The sequence below is a fragment of the Hydra viridissima genome, unplaced genomic scaffold (genome assembly GCF_058129835.1).
Source record: "Hydra viridissima isolate aposymbiotic clone 2 unplaced genomic scaffold, HvirCarnegie_v1 scaffold_8, whole genome shotgun sequence".
In the NCBI taxonomy this organism is placed as follows: Eukaryota; Metazoa; Cnidaria; class Hydrozoa; order Anthoathecata; family Hydridae; genus Hydra; species Hydra viridissima.
This window is the reverse complement of record NW_028324307.1, coordinates 2,740,300-2,764,560: the sequence shown is the minus strand read 5'-3', so window position 1 is coordinate 2,764,560 and position 24,261 is coordinate 2,740,300. Positions and strand designations below refer to the sequence as shown.

General features: G+C 29.9%; 4 protein-coding genes and 1 long non-coding RNA gene across 8 annotated transcripts in view; 4 read left to right on the top strand and 1 right to left on the bottom strand.

Annotated features, from left to right (window-relative positions):
• Nucleotides 1–3,440, top strand: part of LOC149884515 (dynein axonemal assembly factor 4-like) — a 381,661-nt gene extending 378,221 nt beyond the window's left edge. The window contains exons 2-11 of one of the 3 annotated variants that reach the window (XM_090094903.1): nt 212–359; nt 617–759; nt 921–1,062; nt 1,203–1,305; nt 1,420–1,592; nt 2,092–2,195; nt 2,296–2,376; nt 2,605–2,677; nt 2,787–2,892; nt 3,163–3,440. In XM_090094903.1, the coding sequence (XP_089951029.1) occupies nt 237–359; nt 617–759; nt 921–1,062; nt 1,203–1,305; nt 1,420–1,592; nt 2,092–2,195; nt 2,296–2,376; nt 2,605–2,677; nt 2,787–2,892; nt 3,163–3,272 (1,158 nt within the window). In that variant the 5' untranslated portion in view covers nt 212–236 and the 3' untranslated portion in view covers nt 3,273–3,440. Of the gene's footprint in view, nt 1–94; nt 360–616; nt 760–920; nt 1,063–1,202; nt 1,306–1,419; nt 1,593–2,091; nt 2,196–2,295; nt 2,377–2,604; nt 2,678–2,786; nt 2,893–3,162 lie in introns of those variants that run through there. The other 2 variants (XR_016454711.1, XM_090094902.1) reach the window with 2 other exon arrangements.
• LOC145186651 (mannosyl-oligosaccharide glucosidase-like) overlaps nt 1–24,261 on the top strand; it is a 405,622-nt gene that overhangs the window by 378,221 nt on the left and 3,140 nt on the right. Inside the window, exon 2 of the mRNA XM_090094894.1 lies at nt 14,654–14,929. Coding sequence (XP_089951020.1) covers nt 14,673–14,929 — 257 coding nt within the window. The 5' untranslated portion in view covers nt 14,654–14,672. The remainder of the gene's footprint in view (nt 1–14,653; nt 14,930–24,261) is intronic.
• On the top strand, nt 4,274–6,990 carry LOC149884514 (uncharacterized). The gene is made up of 2 exons (XM_090094907.1): nt 4,274–6,444; nt 6,594–6,990. Exons 1-2 carry the CDS (start codon nt 6,370–6,372, stop codon nt 6,960–6,962), a joined length of 444 nt encoding a protein of 147 aa, XP_089951033.1. The 5' UTR covers nt 4,274–6,369; the 3' UTR covers nt 6,963–6,990.
• Nucleotides 8,975–12,021, bottom strand: LOC149884513 (uncharacterized). The gene is made up of 2 exons (XR_016454713.1): nt 11,394–12,021; nt 8,975–10,735 (listed from the first exon to the last, which is right to left on the bottom strand). It is a non-coding gene; the product is annotated as an uncharacterized LOC149884513 (long non-coding RNA).
• On the top strand, nt 20,485–23,893 carry LOC149884512 (uncharacterized). Of its 2 annotated transcripts, XM_090094893.1 has the most exons (6): nt 20,485–20,727; nt 20,845–21,545; nt 21,854–22,108; nt 22,215–22,478; nt 22,641–22,862; nt 23,038–23,893. In XM_090094893.1, the coding sequence occupies exons 1-6, from the start codon at nt 20,616–20,618 to the stop codon at nt 23,839–23,841; spliced, it is 2,358 nt and encodes a 785-aa protein (XP_089951019.1). In that variant the 5' UTR covers nt 20,485–20,615; the 3' UTR covers nt 23,842–23,893. The 2 variants fall into 2 exon arrangements, with proteins under 2 accessions (XP_089951019.1, XP_089951018.1); XM_090094892.1 differs by having other exon boundaries at nt 20,485–21,545.

Sequence of the window (24,261 nt, the reverse complement as noted above, 5' to 3'; positions counted from 1 at the left end):
TTACCCAAAGCCAACATTTAAGACTTATTTACAGCACATTTGCGTTTTTATTTTTATTCCCAATATTGAATAAAAGATTATACAAAAAGAAATAAACCTTAACAAATAATTACATATTCATATCATGTTTCATGTAATTATAACTATTATACACTTTTAACAAAACTTATAACTGTCTATGATTTTTTTGAATGTTTTCCCCAATTTTAAGAGAGCAATGGAGTATCATTAATCACATGCCTCTGTGTGTAAAAGAGTTTGAATGGAGCGAGACAGACAGTGTTGTTACTTTGTTGGTACCTTTAAAAGGTGCTTCAAAAAAAAAAGTTGATATATTTTCAACAAACAAATATATTAAGGTATGTTTTCTTATCAAATTTTTGTATGCATAATGATATATACATAGTTTGAATTAGAGGCACAACATATAACAAAGAATGTATTGTACCAATACTTGTTCACAGCACTTTTTCTTTATTGGCTGAAAATTTTTTGATTATAGAGAAATAATTTTTCATGCTAGAATTTAATAATTGTATTTTAATAAACATATCAAGTTTTGTGATAAAAGCACAAAAAGTTATACAGAGTTTGTTTAAAGATTATTTTATTCTAGCTGAACTATCCTCCATATATTTTTGAATTGGCTTTATATTCTGAAGTTGATGCAGAGCTGTCAAAAGCTACTGTGTCTGAAACTCAAGTCACATTTCAACTGGTTAAAAAAGTAATTGGGAAATGGGGCCAACTGCATGCTAAGTATAATTTATTATCACATTGTTTTATCTTTTTATTCAAAAGGGTAAATTTGTTTTTTTGTTTTCTGGAAAGGCTTTTAGCTCTAAGTAAGAAAATATAAAGTAGGAGTAGTTAAATTGATCTAAATAACCCAATTTTTGTAAGAATAATTTTTCTTCTAGTGAATCAAATGAAAAAAAGTTCATGTTCAATTTAAGAAACGATGCTTTAAAATGGTTTCAGGAAAAAGAAACGGAGAAATCAAAGAAGGCATGTGAAGAGAGAGATCAATTGAAGAAATTTGCTGTACAGCAGCAAATAAAGGTAGAAGTAGTGCATGACGAAGCAAGATAATCATTTTGAGAGAAGAAGCCAACTTATTCAATGTTTATATATCATTGATTGTTTTTCAGAACAGTTTATTTATGTAGTTTACATGTAAATGTACTTCTATTGTTTTAAAGTTAGACGATGAGGAGCGTCAAACTAGAAATCACTTAAAGGATGCACAAATGCAAAAAATCACCAGTGAGATGGAGGACTGGAAAAAAAGTCAATCAATTGATGGTATTTCTTTACATTTCATTTATCCTTTTAGTGATTTCAAAATATTTTTCCCTATCAAACTCAATTTAAGGAAAAAAAGTTTTTTTATTTTTTTATTTTTTGGTGGATCTTCAGACAAAGATAATAAAAAGAATCTTAAAGTGTCTCAAAAATTAAAAGCAGCAATTAAAAATGAATCTGCTGAATATGTTTCTGCTCCTCGTCCATGTGGCAACATACAAGTATCTTTTACTCCAAGACAGCTCACAACACCTGCAAGAGAATCTAAATTACCTGAGGAAGAAATGGTAACTAAATGCTTTCACTATTGAATGTTACCCATGTTTGTTAGTTCAGCGTTTCAGTATTTACATAAACATCTAGTGATGCCCATCTGTCCAATTACCATTAACATGCTCTTCCAATATTTGCATTATCTGGTGTTTACTCCAAAATACTTCTACACGTCACGTTTAACTTTAAAAATACATTTTGCTTTACTCTTCTTTTCGTGTTATCGTAAAATACAATAAATAGGAATAGTTTATTCATTTGACAAACATATTTATGTTTGATTAACAATAATGTAAACTTTGTTGATTTCGTTATCAATTTAATGCTGTTCCCCCTCCCCTCCCCTTTTTATTTTTTTATTTTTTTTTGTTTTTTGTTTTTTTCTCTGACATTTTTGAAGCAAAAGTCTGTAATAATTTACTGATCCCTATTGTATGAAATGAGTTCTATGACTTTTATTGAATGAAAAGTTTATCTCTGGGCTTATTGAGCAACATGGATCTTACATTATAGTGGTTGCAAAAGGTAGCTCAAATGAATAAAATACGAGAAACACACAATCCTGATTTTGAAAACGCTGATGAAAAAAATCCAATGTGGCTCAAAGACAAAGGAGAGTAAGACTGCTATTCTTTTTTTTTTTTTTTCCCATAAGATTACGGTTTGCTCTGTTTTAATACACTTGTACCCATCCACTTCATTAGTATGTTTATTTAGCTGTTTCTTTAAACAAGGAAATTATGTGGCTGCTATCAATGCTTATACGACGGGTCTGATGCTTGATTCGAAGATTCCAGCGTATCTTTTCACAGATACGTTTTACTTTATACAATACATTTTACCATGTAGAAGCACTAATGAGCTAACATCCGATTTTCTCACCCAAACCCTAATCCTTCTTGGGACATACTGTTCGTGTACTCCATAAAGTTATTTAAACATAATGTTGTCAATTTAGCAACAAAAAAAATGCCCCCGCCCTCAAAAAAAAAGAAAAAAGTACTTTCTTACATAAATATAAATTAGTCTTTTTGCTAATCGAGCTGCTTGTCATTTGAGTTTGAAGCAGTATGATGAATGCATTCAGGATTGCTCATGCGTGAGTAATTTGTAAAAGCCTTTTTATACAAGTATGTCTGCGTAAAAATGTTGTTCTGTCACTTTTATGCTGGAGCTTATATATATTCTCGGTAACTTACTATTACTAGGCATTAGAGTTGTATGAACCACCCGTTTTATCAAATGCATTATCAAGGTGTCGTATTTACGCACGTCGTGGTGCAGCTTTCTTTAAAAGGGAACAATATGTGGAAGGTGTTTTTAAATTTTTTTTGCCGTCATTTTCATGTTTATTTGGTTTCTTTAATGCTAATTTGTTATAATGAACATCTAACTGGGATAAAGTTATTGACGGCCGTTTTTGGAGTACAAACTTTTATTTATAAAAAAGATTTAAAAAATATAAAAATAAAATAAAAATAACAAAGATGTATTATGGATTAATTATAGTTGTTAGCATGAAATGCCCAGTTAAGACAGCAAGCTTTAGTCAAGGATCTTTTAACAGATTTCTTTGTTTTCCAGCACTCTATGATTATGAAACGGCCATAAAACTTGATCCAAAGAACTCTTCTTTAAATGCTGATGCGAACACTATACGGAAAATCATTGAAGGCGTTGACCCGACCGATTAACCTCGTGGTTTTTCTTAACGATATTCTTAACGATATGGCATCAGTTTCTGCTAAAAATTTGTATTCTTAATTGTCGTTTAGTTAATTTTTCTAAATTGTAATATATTTAGACTTGAAGTTCAATATTCATTTATTTTTATAGTTGATTTGTATGAACCGATATTTTGATATTCTGCTGATTCTTTTAAAAAATCCTTGTATAACATGTTTTAAAAATGTTTCTGTACTAAATCTGTTGTATAGTTAAGTTATCCAATAAAGGCTACTTAACTCTCTTAGTTGAGCAATCTTAATAGTAAACCTAATATTACTAACTTAAGTTATACTTCGATTTTGAAAGAAAATCGTCCTCATTCTACATGAGCCGTTCAGTGCACACAAATCTCAAGTTTAAGTATTAAAGCACTTGGTAAAGTCAAAACTTTTTCTATTTATAATAACTTTCCTGAATAGTAAAGATTAACACAAGCGACAAACAAAACTTATACTATATAAGGAATTTTAAAAAACAATTGTGTCATCGCATTTCTCAACTATGTGTTATGGAGTTAATCGACTTGTGCACTGAACGGCTCGTGTAACCTCCCTAATGATTAAAAAACTTTGCACGGTTATCATGGATCATGATGATGCCGACCTAGCTGTCACAAGGACGCCACTTATATGGGGTGATAGCGCACACACCAAGGTACCCTGTGATGTAAATTTTGAAATCTTTTAATTTTGTCCACGGAAAATAATTTAATTTGAATGTTCGAATTAAGTGAAATTTTGACTTCATAGTGCGTCAATAAATACACCCATAGAATGAGAACCACTCGAATTTGATAAAAGTTGGTGCAAATGTAGTCTCTAGCTACGCGAAATTCTGGATAAAGTTTCAATCGGATTGGTTAACTGGTTAAGGATTTATGGCAGTTTTAGTGTTCTACTATGTAATAACACCAGTTTTTATTATTTTTATTGTTTGCAGATTTGGCTAGACACTTGGATTTGACGTCATACAATGTGCAAGAGTGCATCCTTGAATGGGTTTGAAGACCACAAATTATATTTGCAACTTTCATATCACAAGCCAAAATTAGTTTAAGTCAATTTGCATTAATCAGTGACCAGATTTGTTCATTATTGGAGTGAGTCTTTGTCAGTTCTTTGAGTAAGATGCTGTTTTTGTGGCGATGAGCTGGTTTCATCCCTTATCGTAGTATCGACAATGTCTGGACAAAACTTGAGAAAACCTTCGCCACTATCAATTCCAAGCTTAACAAAACAGCCACCAGAAATTTTGTGAGATTGAATAATATTATTCACAAGATTTAAAAAATCATTGCAGTAAGGAACAACCCGAACTTAACCAGAATCTCCTTTTCCGTCGGTGATTTTTAAATCACAAGTGAAGAAATCACTTAAGTGTTGACCTGCTCTTGGGAAATTCATGTAAAAATTTGGTTTTACCATCTTGCTGCTTGATGTTTGGTTTACAGTTCTGACCAGTTTTTTTAATCTGTTTTTTTACAGGCCCGTATTTAATTGTACATTTACATGAGCTAGAGTGGTAAGTTTTGGAGCGCTTGATGGTGACAGGGCACAACTTTACTATTCAGGAAAGTTATTATAAATATAAAAAGTTTTGACTTTACCAAGTGCTTTAATACCTAAACTTAAGATTTGTGTGCACTGAACGGCTCATGTAGAATGAGGACGATTTTCTTTCAAAATCGAAGTATAACTTAAGTTAGTAATATTAGGTTCACTGTTAAGATTGCTCAATTAAGAGAGTTAAGAAGCCACTATGAGATAACTTAACTATACACCACCAGATTTAGTGCAGAAACTTCCTAGGGTCAGCTGGGTGGCATTATCATGATCCATGATATATATTTTTCTTTTTGATTATCTGTTGACATTGTTGTAGAAGTTAGTCCCCCACAATAATCTTAAATTTTAACAAAGGTATTTTTATAAAAATACCTTTTTTCATTTTTAATGTAGAATTTAACAGGAATAAACAACGTGCAAAACATATTAAAAATTTTAATTTAGTTTTTCGGATCAGTCTTATTGTGTATAGTATAAGTGATTTTTTATTGCGCTGTTTTATTTTGTATAAGATGTGCTTTGTTGAACCAAAAAATTTGGTGCTTTCCTAACTGCACCATAGCAACGCTACTTTTTTATTTTTCGAACTCATTATCGTATTTTTAAAGAAATTAGAATTCTTAAAGCATCTATTTTGCTTTATCTATTTTCTAAGTATTTATTTCCACTTTTGGGTAAATTTGTTAGCTGGACCTTAACGAACGAACTACAACTTATACCTAATTCTTAATAAGTCAGTTTTTCAAATTTTTTGTCTAGTTACCTTTAAAGTTTTTAAAAATCATCTTTGTGATATAATTCTATTTAAACTAAAGGTGGATCAAGCCTTAAGTTAAAGTAGTCATAACCTGAGCTTTGGAATAAGTGGCTTTTAAGAACTCATAATCTTGTTTGAAAGTTTCCGAAAAATTCCTCCATTCCTTTTTTTTTTTTTTACCTTTTTTAAAAATCTTTTTTAAATCAATATGCAAAATCTATTTTAAATGAAAGCAAATTCTGTTCTAACTTAATATTTTATTCTCAAGTTTCAATAACTACTTTTTAAAGTTGATTCATTAGAAGTTAAAATGATCGACATTCGACAGCGTGAATTTCTTCATTTCAAAACTTAGTGTGATTTTTTCTTTTCAATAAATTTTTTTATGGCTGAACTTTGTAAATTTAAACAGTGGACCAAATTATTTTTACTTGCTGTAACTATTTTCTTATCAAAAACAATTTCGAATTAAATTGAAAGAATAGTGTAATATTCTGGCTAATTATTAACAAATAATTAAAAGATTGTTTACTAACGCAGTAATGTTTGAACATTTACTTATAGCAACGGATAAGTATTTCCATTTCCCTTTGTTCGTAGCTTTTGTTGAAAAAGCTGTAAAAACGTAACACATTTCGTAGTATCCAGGTTACCTTATCTTAAGCATGGTATGTTGCACCTTTCACATATAAAAACGCTACCATTTACCATTTTAAGCATTACTAGAAAAATATCATCAAGATGTTCAAAGTTTTGTGTTTCGCTTTGCTTCTAGCTTTTGTGGCATCAGATCAACAGGAAGATAAAAATAAAAAAGTTTGTGTTCTTTGTTTAATGTCATATAAAAAAGAGAAATAATAGTTTCGGAGAAGTATTAAATTTGTCCTGTAGTAATAATTTTATAAATTAATTAACTTACATATGCAACAGTCATATATTAAATTTTTTTCTTCTGTAAACTTTAGTGCAAAGAAGAGTTTAATAAATGCATCCATGAAGTGAGACCTACTGGGCATCATACCGGACGCCCTACCGGACACCATACCGGAAACCACACCAGAAACCACACCGGACGCCCTACCGGACGACCTACCGGACACCATACCGGAAACCACACCGGACATCACACCGGACACCATATAAATCGCCGAGAAAATGATAAGAACCATCCTGAAAACCATGAACCAGATCGAGGAAAACATAGTACATTTTCACCTAAAGGCAGTGCATCTCCAAGAGCTTCTCTAAAACCATCTCGAGGTACAAAGCAACCAGTTACTTCTGGAAAGTTCCTTTGTGCTAGCGAATTTAGGAAATGTATAAATGCTAATTAATAAGTAAAGAACTTCGTGGTTTTCTTGATTTTTATCCTGTTTTACTTTGAAAATGTAGCCTGTTAACCTATTTATAAAAACCTATTTCCAGTATACAATACTCAAAGTTACATATAGATATATACATAGATATAAGTAGTTTTATCCTGCTTTCGGTTAGATCGACGGCCAACGCACACATATAAAAAGACACAAGCAAACTAAATACCTATATACTAAATCGTAAAAACCCAACTTTTTACGAATTTTTTTTCTCGGTTTAAAATTCTTTTTCTTACTTCTTTTCATACTTTAACTTAGGGAGCCAAAACCCGACCCGAATACCCGTGGGTAACCGTAGACGGTTAATTTTAATAACTTTAGTTACCCGATATTCAAGCCTTCGGGTCGGGTATTACCCAATTAAAACTACCCGAATATTACCCGCAGAAGTACTCAAAAATCTGGTAAAAAAATTACCCGATTTCTTTACCCGAAAATCAGGTAATAAAATTGGCCGTTGCTACTTGAAGCGCAATGCGCTCTATGCAGCCATTTGCTACTCGGAGCGCAATACTTTGTACGCATGCGCTAAATTTTTTTTTTTTTTTTTTTTTTTAAATCTTGTTGATGTTAACCCTACCCCCATCCCCATCCCTATCCCTATATCTATCCCTATCCCTATCCCTATCCTTATCCTTATCCCTAACCCTTACCCTAAGCCTAACCGCCTATCTAACCAGCTTTTTTGTGAAATATAAATCGCACTGTTATAATAAAATAACTGCGATTGCGTGTACAATATTGCGCTCTAAGCAGCCTTTGGCTATGTAGAGCGCATTGCGTTCTACGAAGACACTTCGAATAAAGTTACCCGATAATCGGATATATTGGGTAATAAAATTACCCGATAATTGGGTAATTTTAAAAATTACACTATCCTCGAACGAAATTTTCGCGCGATCTAGTACTTTCGATCATTTTTTTGTTGTTGTTATTTTTAATTCAATGTAATAAATGAATTAAGTTGAATTGTTTTGGTTATTTTTACTTCTTCGGGTATTTCTACGGGTATTTCTATGGGTATTCAATGGGTATTTTCTACGGGTATTCTAAGGGTATCAGGTACCGGGTATTAAAAACAATCGGGTATTACCCGATTTAAAAAGAAACTGGTATTTTATAACTTTCGGGTAATTACCCGAATATTTAAATTCGGGTAATACCCGAAACAACTACCCGGATCCGAGTTCGGGTCTCGGGTCCCTACTTTAACTGGAAAATATTGTGGTCTCTTTATAGGAACTAGCTACTTTAATATTAAACACGTGACTGACAAAAAATTCGCCTCGTGTTTCTTAAGCTTTTGTTTTGAGAAAAATATTTCGTTGAATTTGCAAAAAAAAAAATTTTTAATTTAAGAACGAGTAATATTAACTTTTAATTCATAAAATTTATTTATAGTTATGTATAAAGTAAATATGTTCAAGCGCATAGCGTGGAGTGGGTCGGTCAATCGAATATTCCCTTTCCTAAGTCCCCCTTCCTTTTAAAATAAAAATTACGTACATTGGCATATCAAATCACCAAGCATAGATGAGTTTCAAAAACTAGTTTTCTTATTCATTTAGAATAAAAGTCGTCTGATGAAGAAGTCATCTGATTCTTCATCATTTCGGAAAATATATTCGGCTATGTAAATCAGAGTCATTTTGATATCTATAGATAATATACTTTCTAATTCTGGTGAGTATACAAAAATTGTTTTGCTTTTATGATACCAACTTTTTCAAGTATTTGTTGTACAATAATAAAATATTACCACCTGATACTTGTCTTAGTTTTCCTAACTGCTTCCTTAAAAGACCATTACAAGTAGGATAGAGACTTTTGGAATTATTTTTTTGTGAAATATTTAAAACTATATGAAAATATTTTTCAGATGAGCACATTTGAAAAATATTTTCATATAGTTTTAAATATTTATCATCCAACCATATTGCGAATAAATTTTAAAAAAGTGTACAAAACCATTTAAAAGATATATTTTATCTTTGGTTTACTAAGGTACAGGATCTGTTTCAAATCTCTTGAAAAATGTCTGATTTACTAAGTCACCATCACAACCTATAGATACAATATGACCATCTGCTGTTTTTATGATAGATAAAAGAAAGCTAGCTTGTTTAAAAATAAAGTTTAAATCAATTTCCCATACAAGAAGCATTTTACATAAAAACTTGGGTCAACCAAACAAAGTTACCACTGTAAAACTAAAAGCAGTATTAGCAAGAACATTTTAAATGTTAACTGTTTTTCAAAGTTTTCCCCTATTGCACTATAACATAACACTAAAACATAGCACTATAACATAGTCACAACATAAGTTTTATCTAATAGAAAATTGCAACTTTTATGTTGAAAAAATCTTTTGTAGATATATAATAAAAAAAATGCTGATTGTTTCAGCAGAACTGTTTTTATTGGTAACAAGTTTATTACCCATTAAAACTAGTTAATACTGAATACTTTTTTGCTATTTATGTCATATGTATTTAAAAATCGAATTGCTTCTACAATGTAGCACTATCTATTCAATATAATACTCTGTATTGTGAGTTTTTTTATTATACATTTAACTCCACAATAAAATGATTTTTCTGGAGATCATTTTTTTCAGAACAGACACGGAATACTGTATTATGGAATAACTCGAGAATGATTAAATCAACACCTGATTCTGTTGTCGCTTCCTTTTTTTTCTTTTAAATTAAACGCAGACAACTCGTCAAGTAAAACAACTCTAATTTCTGATTTTGATGTTCTGGGATGAGATCTTCTGGGATGAGATCTTCTGAGAGAAACAGATAGCTTTGAAAATAAACATAGTTTTACACACACATAAACAAAAACGGAGGATTGCAAGGTCGTTTTTTCACGTAGTCTTTTGCTGAAACGTAACCAAGAGGCCATGGCCCTTCACAAACAACGGTGTCTTTCTCATCTGCTATAGTGTCTCTTGGTGTGACTGTCGACCACTTTTGTTATTTCTTCTGGCATTTGAGGGAGAAAATAAGTTTCTCTCTAGGACTACTATCTTAATTTCTATTACAATTTGTGACACAAGATTTACGCCCCATGCTTATTTAAAATATAATTGAACACTTTAAAGTTTTGACTAACGTCATACGCGCGATTAAAGTAAGGAGGGGGAAAGGGACAGGTATACATATTCCCCCCTCCCTCTTCCGGAATATCGAAAGACTAAACTGGTTTGAAAACTCTTTAAAATCTATTGTTTAACCTTTTGACACAAAAATGAGCGTAAATCAAGCGTGACCGTTCACACCAATTTTTTATTGGTGTTTATTGCTTAGTAATACAGTACAATCTCTCTAATTCGAATCTCCTTAATTCGAAAACCTCCGTAATTCGACAAAATGTAAAGTCACCGTGACATGCGCTTAAGAAACTCTTTTGTTTAACTTTCCATAATTCGAATCTCTATAATTCGAAAACCTCCGTAACTCGATTGGATTTTTCGGACCCTTTAGTGAGAATCTCTCTGTAAATCGATTTTTTTATTTTCTGACATGAATGCTTTTCGAATGTTTTGAGTTTTTGAAAAACGATTAACGTGAATTATCTTTTGTTTAAAAAACGTCATGGCATCAGAGAGACCGCATGAAGAAACCAATTTAAAGCGGAAACACGATGTTGTACTAGAATTGGAGAAAGGAAAAACAAATAGAGGTTTCGAAAATCTTTGATATTCCACCAAACATTCTTTTAACCTAGAAAAAGAATAAAGATAAAATCTTTGACGCTTTTCGTCAAGGAAATTTGGCTAAACGGGTGAAGGTTGATACGTATTATCATGTCAACAAAGCTTGACTTAAATGTTTCATACAAATGAGCTTATATTCAAAAAAAGGCGATCTTCAATTACTGAGTTTTTTTTTTTAAAATAAAAAAGTTTTAAACACATAATCTCTATTGCATTTAGGCCTAAGAACCACTATTTGTTTGTTTTTTCATCTCTATTTGTAGTTAGACCAGAATATTTGAAGAAAAAAAATCAACTTTCTATAATTCGAAAATCTCTCTAATTCGAACTTTTATTTTTCCCCATGAAGTTCGAATTAGAGAGATTGTACTGTATTGTAAACAGATATGATTCATTTATTTTACAGATTATCTGTAGTGATTTTTTATTAGTGATTTTTTTCTTGTTTATCAAATCATTGATCAGTGTTTATAAAGATAATATGCCAGGAGCCAATTACAAGATAACGAAATGTTTAAAAAACTAAATCAACCATCAAATCATTCATTTTTCACTTAATCACTTGGTAAAAACCTTAAAAGTAAATTTTTGATTTATGTTACGTGAATAATTTACACGAAGAAACACTTTTCACTTTCTAATCTTACTAGGAAAAGAATACTCACATCTTCGTCAATAGTTTCAGCATAATCTTCAAGTTCGGTATCTTTTTCAAAACTTCCTAATAGAATTGATTACTGTTGCAAAAATAATCATCCTCTTCTCTTTCTACAGCCATTTCAATTTTTTATGCTGTGCACGGTCAAGTTCCAAACAAGTGTAATCTATAAACTATTGTAGCGTTACGTTTTTCACGCAACGTTTTTGTCGTGCGAAACTAAACTATTATATTCATAAAAAGTCGTTATCCAAAATTGTTTAATTGAAAAAAAGTCCTAACAAATTAAAAAACCACATATTTCAGCAGTTAAAAAGCAATTAGAAATACTGTATTGTATCGAAGAAAAAGTGACTTTTGAACTTAAAAATCCACATTTCTCAAAAGTTGCAAAATATGACCTGTTTTTTACCCTATGATCTTCGATTATTTCTGCGCTGTTTCAGCCATTGCAAAACACTCCATAAAACCCTAAGTTTAAGTGCTTTGAAAACACCTTAAAGTTGAAAAACAAATGTAATGTCGCGTTTTCCAAACGCCGGAACAAATACAATAGAGCAAGAACTTAATAATTTAAACAACAGCAACAACAAAACAATACCATACATATTTTGACGAAGATGCTTTTCATTTTCCTGAAAATTGAAAAAAAAAAAATTAGGTCGCGCATAGTAAAAACTGTTTTTTTTTAAAAAACATGCAGTGTTAATGAAAGCAATTAACCTAAAATTTCGTTTGAATTTTATGAGTTTTATGCTTAAAATTGAGTTTTGCGATTTCTGACTATTACTTGTGTTGGGCCTGGTCTGTTTGCTTGTTATTGATTATGGTCGATCGATGCACGTCTGGTTTTAATATGTTTAGTTACACCCATAGCCACCGAGAGAAATTTCGGGCCCTGGGGAAGCTTTCTAAAGGGGCCTTCATTATGATCAATTATTTACCCAGGACCTATAGAAGCGTGCTCTGGTCATTGAAAATTAAAAATGAAAGTTAATTAAACTTTTTAAAAGTCAAAACTATTTAAATCTTTTAAAAATTATTTTAAAAGATTTAAATAGTTTTGACTTTTAAAAAATTGTACACACACGGGGCCCCGGGAATCTTCCCCGTCCACCCCCCTCTCTCGGCGGCCATGGTTACACCACTAATCACTTTACTTAAAAAAACTGTTTTTAGCTATTAATTTCCTAAATTAAACAAAAGTCGTTAAAAGTTCAATTAAAATATCAAATTTTTAAAACGAAAAAAAACGACTTAGTTTTTATCTAAAAAAGAAGAATATCTTTGATAATAAACAGAAAGATTTTTATGCACAAGTTTTTCAGTAATGTTTGGTTTAATACACTTCGAAAAATGCTAACGTCCTCGTGTACAATTAGTAATTTGTGGAACATTTAGAAAATTTGATATTTTACATGAACTTTTGGCGTCATCCACTAACACGACGTCATGTCAGGTATAACATCGAGGTGAAAGCTGAAGTTTTCTTTCTTGGTGTCATACTAGCCATTCTACCTTTTTAAAACTTTATTAATTTAAAACTTTATCAATGTAAAACTTTATCAATATAAAACTTTATCAATTTAAAACTTTATCAATTTAAAACTTTATCAATTGAAAACTTTATCAATTGAAAACTTTATCAATTTAAAACTTTATCAATTGTACAGATGTGATCAAATAAAAAATGCTGAAATTGGGAAATTCATTTAAAATACATGACACGCGTTTAAATGAAATAATAAAGAACTCAAAAAGTTATTTCAGACTGGGCTTAAATCACCTAAGTATTAATCTTCAGTAACCATAATCAAATAAAGAGGATGGTTTCCACTTATAAAAACAAATCTTTGTTCGTAGACTGAGTTTTCCTTGGGTCTTGTTTTTACGTAGTTTTAAATTATTTCTATTAAAAAATACACGAGAAGTAAACATCTTTTCGAAATCAACATGAAAAGTATACAAATAAAGACACTGCTCGCGTAAAATGTTTAGCATCTTAATAACTGCTTAAAAATCATAGGCTATCCATCATTTTTTATCAGTCATCTTATTTATCAATGTTTACTTATTTTATTTTACTTTTAATATTTCACACATTATTTATAGTTCAAAACTACAAATATATCCAAATATATGGTTATAAATATTGAAAAAATGATACTATAGTATTTTCGTTGTGGGTTAAAAATAAACTCCGAACAGTTTTCTCCGGGATGTTAAAAGAACGAAATTTACAAGATTCTTAGTAAGACAAAAATATGCTTCAAATGAATACTTTCTTCAAATGAGATTTTTCTTAAAGAACTTTGAGAATCTAAATTATATTCCCTTTAAAAATCAAAAAATATTTTCTTCATTATTACAAAATAAAAGTGATATTATAAAGTTATTTGTAATACGCTTGCCTACTAAATTCTAAAAGAAAAAACGTTGAACCGCCACTTTTAACTATGCTGAAAAGTTGCAGTGCGATCACACTAAGAAGACTGCAATAGCAGAAGATTGCACTTCCTTTGTTCTTTCGTTGAAATGTTACTTTTTCAAAATTTTAAAAAATAAAACAATTACCTACAATAGCTATTGATTTTTCCACCTTCCAAGCTATATTTTCAACATTAATTCTCAAAACCGTCTCAGCTGGGGTTTTTTTTTAATACAAAGTTTACTTGTATTGTATATATAATAAAAATATATGATAAAATTTATGCAAGTTACATAAATTAATTTCTATATATATGTAGCTATTAATATGTACGTGTTACACACACACACACACACACACACACACACACACACACACACACACACACACACACACACACACACACACACACACACACACACACAGACATGTATGCACACAGACATGTATGTATATACATACATGTATGTATATATGTATGTATGTACACACACATGTATATATGTATGTATGTATGTATGTATGTATGTATGTATGTATGTATGTTTGTATGTATGTATGTATGTATGTATGTATGTATGTATGTGTGTATGTATGTTTGTATGTGTGTATGTATGTATGTATGTATGTATGTATGTATGTATGTATGTATGTATGTATGTATGTATGTATGTATGTATGTATGTATGTATGTATGTATGTATGTATGTATGTATGTATTTATGTATGTATGTATGTATGTATGTATGTATGTATGTATGTATGTATGTATGTATGTATGTATGTATGTATGTATGTATGTATGTATGTATAATAACTTTTTTACATTATTGTTATAGCATAAAAGCTACCATTTTAATGTCTCTAAGAGCAAGAAAAGTTAACAAACAAATTCAAGACAAGTCTAAAGTCACTCCATTTATTAAGAAAAATAATAAAAATAACAAATACTTGGTTTGTTTTTTGGTTCTATGTTCATTTTGTGCTTCCTTTGTTTTTGCATGGTGCTGGCATCTCTGGGTTGAAAGTAGACACTATACTCCTTTTGATGCACCAAAAGCTAGTTTGCAACATCACCAGGACTCATTTGATAGCAGAGTATGGGGAACCTACAGGTTTGATGATTCAGTTAATTTACAGAAAACCAGTATAATTGTCTCAATTTTGTATATGTAATTTTATGAAAAACACGAAAAGAACTTTTTTCTTTAAAATTTAACAAATGCTGACACATTAAACTAAACTCACAAAGAAAGCTAATCTATTTTACTCCTTGTGCCTTAAAGTTTTAAGACTTTTATAGGAAGTTTTAATTGTTAATGTCTTTTTTGATAAAGTTGAATAAAAGGCTTTTGATTGCTAGTACAATTTAAATTTTATTAAAGCTTTGCTCATAAATGTTTGGAGATTGAAATTTTGCCTATTTAGCCAATTTTCATTTTCAGAAGGTATTAAAACAATTTTACTGTGTTTAAGTTCAATGTATTCATAATTCCAAAATCTTCTTCAGAATATTCACAGTTTTTAATACTTTAGGTTTTCTGTAAATATTTTATTTTATAATATTTAAATAATTTTTGGTCTGTTGCCAACACTGCTTATTTACTAAAAAACACATCAATTCATCTTGTTTTTTAATGACTTGTGTATTACTCCATGGGCATTCCATGGTTCACATAAGTCATATTTTGATAGCTCATATTTTCATAAAACTTTTTTATTTTATTTGGTTAATTTATTTTGGTTAATTTTTTTTTTGATTAATCCTCACTGATTCTGTGAAAATAATTTGCTTGTCTGGACAACCATATACCTAAATATTTTTTTAGATACTCAAGGTGAATTTTTCAAGATTAACTCCACTCATAAGTACAAACTAATGGTAAAAAATTGTCATCATTTGAGAGTTTTCGCTACTGTCCCTTAGTGATAACAGCTGCAATGAGCATTGTTAACAGTCCAATTCATAAGTCATACTTACTGAATTTTAAAGCCTATTGAAAATATTTTTAAAAGTATAGTCAATGCCAAAAAAATCAGCCAAGTTTTTTATGAGGATGATAGTAGTAGCAGGTTATTGCTGGGAGCAAAGGATTATATTAGCATATAATCCTTTGCTCCCAGCAATAACCTGCCACTACTATCATCCTCATAAAAGTTGACAGTTTGATTTACAACTTCAGTAGTCAATTTTTTAGGATTTCTAATGTGTTGATCTCTCACCAAGCATTCCTTTAACGTCCTGCAAAGCTCTTGCTTGCTTCACCATATATTGAGTTGTTTTAAATTCATTTATTGTTACCTGAATAGTCTGATGGACTAAAACTAAAGTGAGCAATTTTGATTTTTGTGAAATTTTGATCTCATTATGAAAGTTTTATTTGAGCTGTTCTACAATAAAATCTAAAGAGGAACTTTTAAATGTATTAATTTGTGGCTTCTCTTATTCAGATGCATTAAAAAACTCATTTAGCAATTTAACTTTCTTTTTTATTTTATTGTCTATTTGTAGTATACTCATGCTGGATGATCTTTTAATGAAAGACACACCAAAATTAATCAAACAAGATCTTATAGTATCAATTTGTATAACAGAGTAATCAGGTGATATGTAATCTGGGCCATGTTTCTTGTCAACTTCTTCAAAACTTTTCATTTTTCTTGCACAACCAAAACATATTTTTTTCCAGAAATTAAATTAGAGTTCAGTTGATTACGCTCCAGAGTGACAGTTGTCATGTTTCCTTTAACAATCTTTGATTTATTACAAAATTTATTTGAACTAGGGTTTCTGAACCGAATCCGAAAATCCATGGTTTTCTTCACATGTATGAAAATCCAATATCTGTTAAATGTATCCAATATCCGTTAACTAAGTTTTTAAAATTTTAAGTTTTTTGAGCATTTAAAACTTAACCCTTTAGCGCCCACCAGGGCTTAAAATTTTCAAAAAATTCCAAAAACTTAAAAAAGCAATTGTTTTAGGGCCTAGATTATGAATTAAAAAAAAAAAAATTTAAAAATTTTACTAGCAAATTCAATTTTGTCATTGTAGCATATCTGCTACAATGGGAATAAGTGGAAAAAAATAACAAAAGTCTTCTTAAAAAAAAAAAGATTCTGTATTTAAGTATATAAAGAAGTATTAAAGAAATTTAAGAATTGAAACTTTGCTATTGATTTCATTTTACAAAGTCTCTTCTTATTAAATAAAAAACATGTAAAGCAATATATCTTATAAGTCACTTTACAATCATTTATACTATAAGTATAAACAAATTTTAAATGCCATTAATGGTAGTCATAATAAGAATTACTGTCTTTATTTAAGCATAACCAAACATTGCACTTTTTGTAACAAATATAAGAAAAACCAGTTTTGCATTTCTTACACCGCTGTCATTTGTCAATATGAGTTGGTAAGTGGTCAAATCCATCCAGATGGATATCTTTTGTAGGATTACTCTAAACAGCAGCAGCTCTTTTATTTGGTATAGGTATTGCATCAACAGATGCTCTTCCAGCTATTCTTTTTACAACAGTTACCAAGCTAGAAGCTACTGCAGCTTGAAAATTTTTTAGAGGCATGAATTTCTTACTGGGGCACATAATTTTTAAGTCCTGATGATACAAAAACCAGGCATTTGATAACACAATAAGAAGGGTATGTGCCCATATATATATATATATACATACCGTCTATGGCATTTTAAATTTGGCTTGTAGAATGCGCACATCATATCCAGTTTGTCAACTCCACCCATATTTTTATTATAAAACTGGACTATATATGGTTGCTTTATAATAATATATTTCCGGGTTTTTCTATCATAACGCCTTACTGAGTTGATTGGTTCAATACTAACAAAGATGAAATTAAAATAACTACCTTGTTATCTATCCAAGAAACAGCTATGTTATTAGATTTGATGTCAGTAGAATAGTCAAATGATCCACGTCCTTGATTTTTCAATTCTTTTTCAGAAGTGAATGGGCATTTTTTAAGGTGCTTAAGGCAAGCTGTTCCAACATACCATATTCTTTGCTTTTTTAGCTCATCTAGCAAAGGCAATGAAGAAAAGGGGTTTATTGGGTTTTTTGGAAGGTATTGCTTCAAAAATGACTGTCTTTTGAAGGCAATGATTATTTCATCAACTGATTGATTTTCCTCAGTAGAAACTTTTAAGAAATTTTCTCGCAGTTTTTCCAACTAAGGTCTTAATTTCCAAGCCCAATCATTTTTCTTTACTTCATCTGTCACATTTGAATTGTCATCAAAGTGTTAGATAGCGGTGAATAGAAAGAAATCTGTTCCCTGATAATATTGAACTCACTCCATCATAATTCATAAAGGTTTCCCAGTAAGATCTCACAGATGGTAGTTTTACAAGACCCATACGAAAAAAAACACCAATAAAAGACTCTATTTCATTCGATGTGACAGAAATGTTTGTACCTAATGACTGGCAACTATATAAACTTGATTGTTCAGCAATAATGTCTATAAGATTGTCATCAACAAACATTTTAAAATATTCGTATGGAGTGGTAGTTTCATCCGGAATAGGTTCAATAGGTACCTCTTGAAAAGTAATATCACCAATCAAATCATTATCTAGTGGAACCTTTTTCCAAAGTGGTAAACTTGCTTTTTTTTGTAATGGTGAGCCAGTGGTGAAAAAGCATGAAACAATGTTTCATTTCATGACACGTTGTAGCCAACAATAAATTGTGACTAAGCAGCTGTTGCCTATGGAATTTCAATAAAAGCAATTACGAGATCTAATTTTATACGAGAGTCAATAGCCAAATGTATCAAACATCTGCCAAATAAAGAATCTGATGTCATGGGACTTATTCATAAAAGTTATGAAGAAAAAAAGGCTCAACTAAGCGCAATATTAATTGAAAAGCTGAAGATTAATAGAAGATCAGTATTACAGATGAATGGACAAGTGCTAAAGAAAAAGAACCGTATAATTTTGGATTTGTGAGAATTTTTGTATCTTGTTCTGCATCTGACTTAGTTGATCTAGTTAAAATTCATTTAGAAAGTTTTAACATTTCTTTTGAGAAAGATATTATTGCGTCAACTTGTGATGGTGCTTCTATGATGATTAAGCGTGGTAGAGAGAGCCCAGCATACATTTAGCTGTTTTCAACACACTTTGTAAAAAAAACAAACAAATGTTTGAATGAGAACATATACAAAATGGTTTATACAGTGATGATAATAATAATGCAATATTGAATGAAGATGATATTGATAGTTATAGAGAAGATTGTTTTAAAGATGAAGTTGAAGCTTACAAATTTGGTTCGTCAAAAGTTGAATTTGAAAAAATATTAAATATTCAAGAAAACATTAAAAACATACGAAAAATTATCTGTTTTTTTAAAAAATCAACAGTTAAAAATCATATTTTGCAAGACAAGATTAAACTTGGGCAAGAAGAAGGACATTCTTTTGAGCTCAAACTAGACATAAAAACTAGATGGAGCTTGTTAATTGATATGGTTAAGCATTTTATAAAAATTTGAGAATATATCACTGAGTATTTCTTCTTGAGTTAAATAAAATGGATATGGTGGCAGAAGTAAATTTCAATCTTTTATTTAATTTGGTTAATGCTCTCAAACCAATAAAATTAGCTGTAGAATTTCATAGACAGATAGATTAGCTGTAGAATCTAGTAGAAAAGATGCTTCTTTGTCATCAGCAGATGCAATAATCAAGTTTATGATAAATAAACTTTTGTAATGGTGACAGTGAAATAAATAAAATGTGAATGAAAAACTTGGAAAGGATTTTTAAAATGTAATAAATAATGCAATTAAATTGCAATTTTAAGATTAACTAAAACTATTTTTGAGTATCACACTTGAACAATAATGCAGGGCTCTATATAGTTTTTACCCATTTAATTGTGCCCCTATCCAGTATAAAGAACAGATCAGGGAGGAAGCAACCAAACATATCATTCTTTTTTAAAGAAATGACTTAAAATAAATTATATCCCACACATGAGCCAGGAGACTGGTTGGAGGGACACTAGTTTCCAATAATGCTAGTCAACCCTGATAATTGAAAAATAGGATTATTAAAAAATGCTGTCATTTTTGTTGTGAAAGTGCCAAGTTTATAATGTTTACATTTTTATATATATGGTATTAGTATTAGATTAACACAAAGTGTTAGAAAAATTTACGAGCTATTCCTAAATGGCTGAAAATGAGACTTTTTAGTCAAGCGGACTTAACATTTTTAGATATATTTGATTTCTAAAATGTAACAAGTTCAGGCTGTCAAGTTGTCATTTTTTTCATTTTTTTTCATTTTTTTATTGGTCTTTTTTGTTATGTCATTTTTTTTCTTTTTTTTTTCAATTTTTTCAATTTTGTCATTTTTTTTCTTTTTTTTTGTTACTTTGTACCTTTTAAAGATTTAGTTTTCCTCATTGTTGAGATATTTTACAAAAAATGTTCAGTATTAGAATGTCTAATAAAGATGTGAGATGTTTTTCATTTAATTATTATAATTTTTGAAATTGTGTTCTTTGTTTACTATATAACAAGTTTTTTTAAAAAATCAATACTATTAGGTGGGATAATATTCTTTTAAGTATCATAATTTTTTAATGGTTGTGTTCTGATATTTTATTTTTACATTAATAGTTACTTTATTTGTCAAGAAATCGAAGTGAAAAGTTAGTTTTTAAGTAAACCAGAAAGCAGTAAGTGTAAAGTTTTAGTGAAGTTACTCATTTAAACCTGTAATTTTTTGTATAAAACCCATACATAATGGTTAAATGGACTGATGTGTGGTTGGAAAAGTTAGATATGAATCAAGTCAAAATCAAATTATGGGCTGAGAAAAAGAACTCAGAATATGCAGTTTGTAAACTATGTTTAAGTGAGTTAAAATATAGCTTAGTTGGTTTTCAAGCTCTTTTTCAACATTCTTCTAAACCAAAACATAAATCAGTGTCTGATATTAGATTTTCAAATACAGCTCGCCATTTTTATATAGATTCAAAAACAAACTCTACAGGAGAAAAAAAAATTGTTACATTAGAATATTCTACTAATGATAAAATTTCAGCTGCAGAAGCCATGTGGCTATTTAAAGTTGCTGAGAATGATCTTGCTTTAAGACATTGTGACAATACATCAGTACTATTTCAAAGGATGTTTCCAGATAGTAAGATTTGTCAGGGTTTTACAATGAGTCGCCAAAAAGCTTCATATATTTTTCAAGATGGTCTTGGACCATTATTAGAGAAACGACTTTGTACCAGTATAACCTTAAGCCCTGCTGCTTTCACTTTGATGTTTGATGAAACAACTACCACTCAGCAGAGAAAACAAATGGATCTTTTATGTCGTTTTTGGTCAGAAGAAGAAAATCAAGTTGTCACAAAATATTTAACCTCATTTTTCTTTGGGAGAGCAACAGCTGAAGATGTAAAAAAAATGCTAGCATCTTTATTCCACAATAAAAAATATAACTTACCATGGGGTCGTCTTTTTAATATTTCAACAGATGGTCCTAACATAAACAAGGCTATTTGGAGGTTGTTAAATGAGGAGCTTTGTAGCAATGATTTTAATGGTTTGTTACCATTTATAAGTTGTACATTGCACACAGTGCATAATGCATTTCGAAAAGCAATTATGGTTCTAGGTGAAAATGCAGAGCAGCTAGCATTTGATCTACATGCATGGTTTAAGGTAAGGATTTTATTGTTAATAGAAATTTTATTTCCCTAGTTACAATAATACATAATCCTTATGTGTTATTGTAGGTAGGAACTCCAGGTTCAAAAATGATAGATTCTAGAACTCTTAAAGGCCAGTTTTTTTTCTCTATGGAGTTCAGAAGTTCCTAAACATTTTTGGAGCCATTTTTTCACACCTCATTACTCTAGAATCCAGGAAAAACTAGGGAATCTTTGACTCAAAACCCTGGAGTCTTTCTTGGGACTTTCCATCCCTGGTTATAATCTATAAATATTAGTATGATTATTTTATTAATTTAGAATGCACCATGCAAAATTGAAGACTTCAAAAAGTTAGCAGAGTCCATTTTTATTGAAGATGAAAGTTTGTTTCTTCGATTTGTCAATACTAGATGGCTTACTCTTTCTGCTACACTTGAAAAAGTCCTTTTACGATGGGAAGATACAAAGAAATATTTTTTGGAATACATTCCAAAACAAAAAGAATATAAAAAGACTCTGACAAACAACAAACGTTTTGTAAGGATTCAGAAGAGTCTAAAGGAAAATGAAAATGTAATAAATTACATCAGCCTTGTTTTTTAAAATTTTTATGTTTTAAAGAGAATAAGATTAAAGAAGATTTCAAAGAAGATTAAACTATTTACTTTTTTTTTTATAGGAGTTACTTGTGTCTATTAAATTCCTTATTGGTATTGCACCCTTGTTTGAAAAATACTTAATGATATTCCAAGATGAAGGACCACTTATTCATATCTTATTTTATAAAATGAAAGATCTTTTAATATCTTTGATGAAGCGTTTCCTTAAACCTTCTGCTGTTGACAAAAAACTTACTAAAGATCTTTTAAAAATTGATTCCTCAGATTCAACTATACATCTTGAAATAAATAAAATGGATTTTGGTGAGGAAGCAAAAAACCAGGTTAGTATTTTGTTGTTGTTGATACTTGCAGATTTTACTTGGGAGATACTATAATCTATTGTTAACATGATTAATTATTTGATATATCATTATAGAAAACAATATGGTCATTATTCTTTCCAATTTTCTGTTGTGTTTCAATAAAAAATATTTAATTTTTAGGTGAAAAAACTTTCTTGCGAAAAAAAAAGATATATCTGCCTAGAACAAATGAGAGATGGATATATAGCCATTGTTAAACACTTACAAAAGAAACTTCCTCTTGATTCACAACTATTAAAAGACTTGACTTGTTTGAGTCCACAAATGAGATCTAAACCTTGGACTGTTAATGCAATTGGGCGAATAGCAGCTATGATGCCACACATTGTAAATGAGAGGGAGGTATTAATTTTAGTGTTAATAAAGTTTTCTAGAAGTTCTTTCACAAAATTATTTGCAATTTAGTTTCAAATTTTAGTTAGGTTTTAATATGTAAGTAATGCAGTTATATATACTTATATGATTGCAAATCATTATCTGGTGTTTTGAATAAAATTATTTCATTGATTTTTTCTAGGTATCATTTGTGAAGGATGAATGGAAGTTATACCAAGCAGATAATGTTTCAGAAGACTGGTATTTAGATTCAAATACAAATAAATTAAAAAGAGTAGATCATTACTGGGCTAAAGTGTTCCAAAGTAATACAGAATGTGGAAAAACTAAGTATGGATTTCTTCATAAAGTTGTTAAGAGCTGTTTAACACTTCAGAATGGAAATGCTAGTGTAGAGCGAAGTTTATCAGATAATAAGAATACATTGATTTCAGAGAGAGTAAAGTTAAATGATGAAACATTAATGGCTTTGAGAATATCAAAGGAATATGCAAGAAGTTGCCAAGGTGCACATAATGTTGATACATTAGCAAAAGATGTTGTTCAAGCTGTTCAAAATGCTCATAGAATTTACAAAGTAAGAAAAACTGAAGAAGAGGAAGAAAAGAGATTTAAAAAAATTCATGCGGAAGAACTTATTTGTAAAAAGAAACAACACCAGGAAATGCTCCAAAAAATTGAAAAAAGTAAAATTAATCTTGATCAAAAAGAGCAAAATCTAGAAAAAGATGAGAAAAATGCGGATATGGAGTTTGAACTTGCTCAGAGAATGCTGGATGAAGCAACTAAGTCTATGCAAAGTGCCATCAATAAAGAAGATATGATTGGTATTAAACTTGCTCATGAAATGGTAAACAGTGCAAAAAGAAATTTTACAAATGCTAAAGCACATAGCAATGAACAAAAAAAGTTGCGAGTAAATATTGGTTTAAAACGAAAAAGTGAAATGCAGAGATTAATTAATGGTTTTAAAAAATCAAAGTAGACTATCAACAAGTTGTAATAAATTTTTGTGAAAAAGTCATCTTTATTTATTTTTTAATGACTTTTTGTGTCGTTCTTTTTTATGAAGTTTGTCATTTTTTTCATTTTTTTATTGAAATTTTTCATTTTTTTTCATTTTTTTTCAAAAAATAGTATCATTTTTTTTTCTTTTTTTTTAAAAGTAGTCACTTGACAGCCTGCAAGTTGCTATAATTTCTAAACCGCTGGACTTGGAACTCTGAAATTGCAAATTTACCCTATTTACATAATATAGTTAATCATATGTAAAAATCAGGAAATTCAGAGATGGTGCACCACAAACCATTGGTTGAAATATATGATGATCTGACCCATATATGTAAAGAAAATAATTTATAATTTTCAAAAGATATTATAAATTTTTTTCTATGTATATATATAT

What these genes read in the sequence shown, in the direction of transcription:
- LOC149884512 (XM_090094892.1), top strand. Translation starts at nt 20,616, where the DNA reads ATGGTTAAATGGACTGATGTGTGGTTGGAAAAGTTAGATATGAATCAA. An exon ending in GTCTAAAGGAAAATGAAAAT is followed by an intron (nt 22,109 to 22,214) that starts GTAATAAATTAC and finishes TTTTTTTTATAG; the next exon opens with GAGTTACTTGTGTCTATTAA. An exon ending in GTGAGGAAGCAAAAAACCAG is followed by an intron (nt 22,479 to 22,640) that starts GTTAGTATTTTG and finishes TTTAATTTTTAG; the next exon opens with GTGAAAAAACTTTCTTGCGA.
- LOC149884514 (XM_090094907.1), top strand. Translation starts at nt 6,370, where the DNA reads ATGTTCAAAGTTTTGTGTTTCGCTTTGCTTCTAGCTTTTGTGGCATCA. An exon ending in AGGAAGATAAAAATAAAAAA is followed by an intron (nt 6,445 to 6,593) that starts GTTTGTGTTCTT and finishes TGTAAACTTTAG; the next exon opens with TGCAAAGAAGAGTTTAATAA.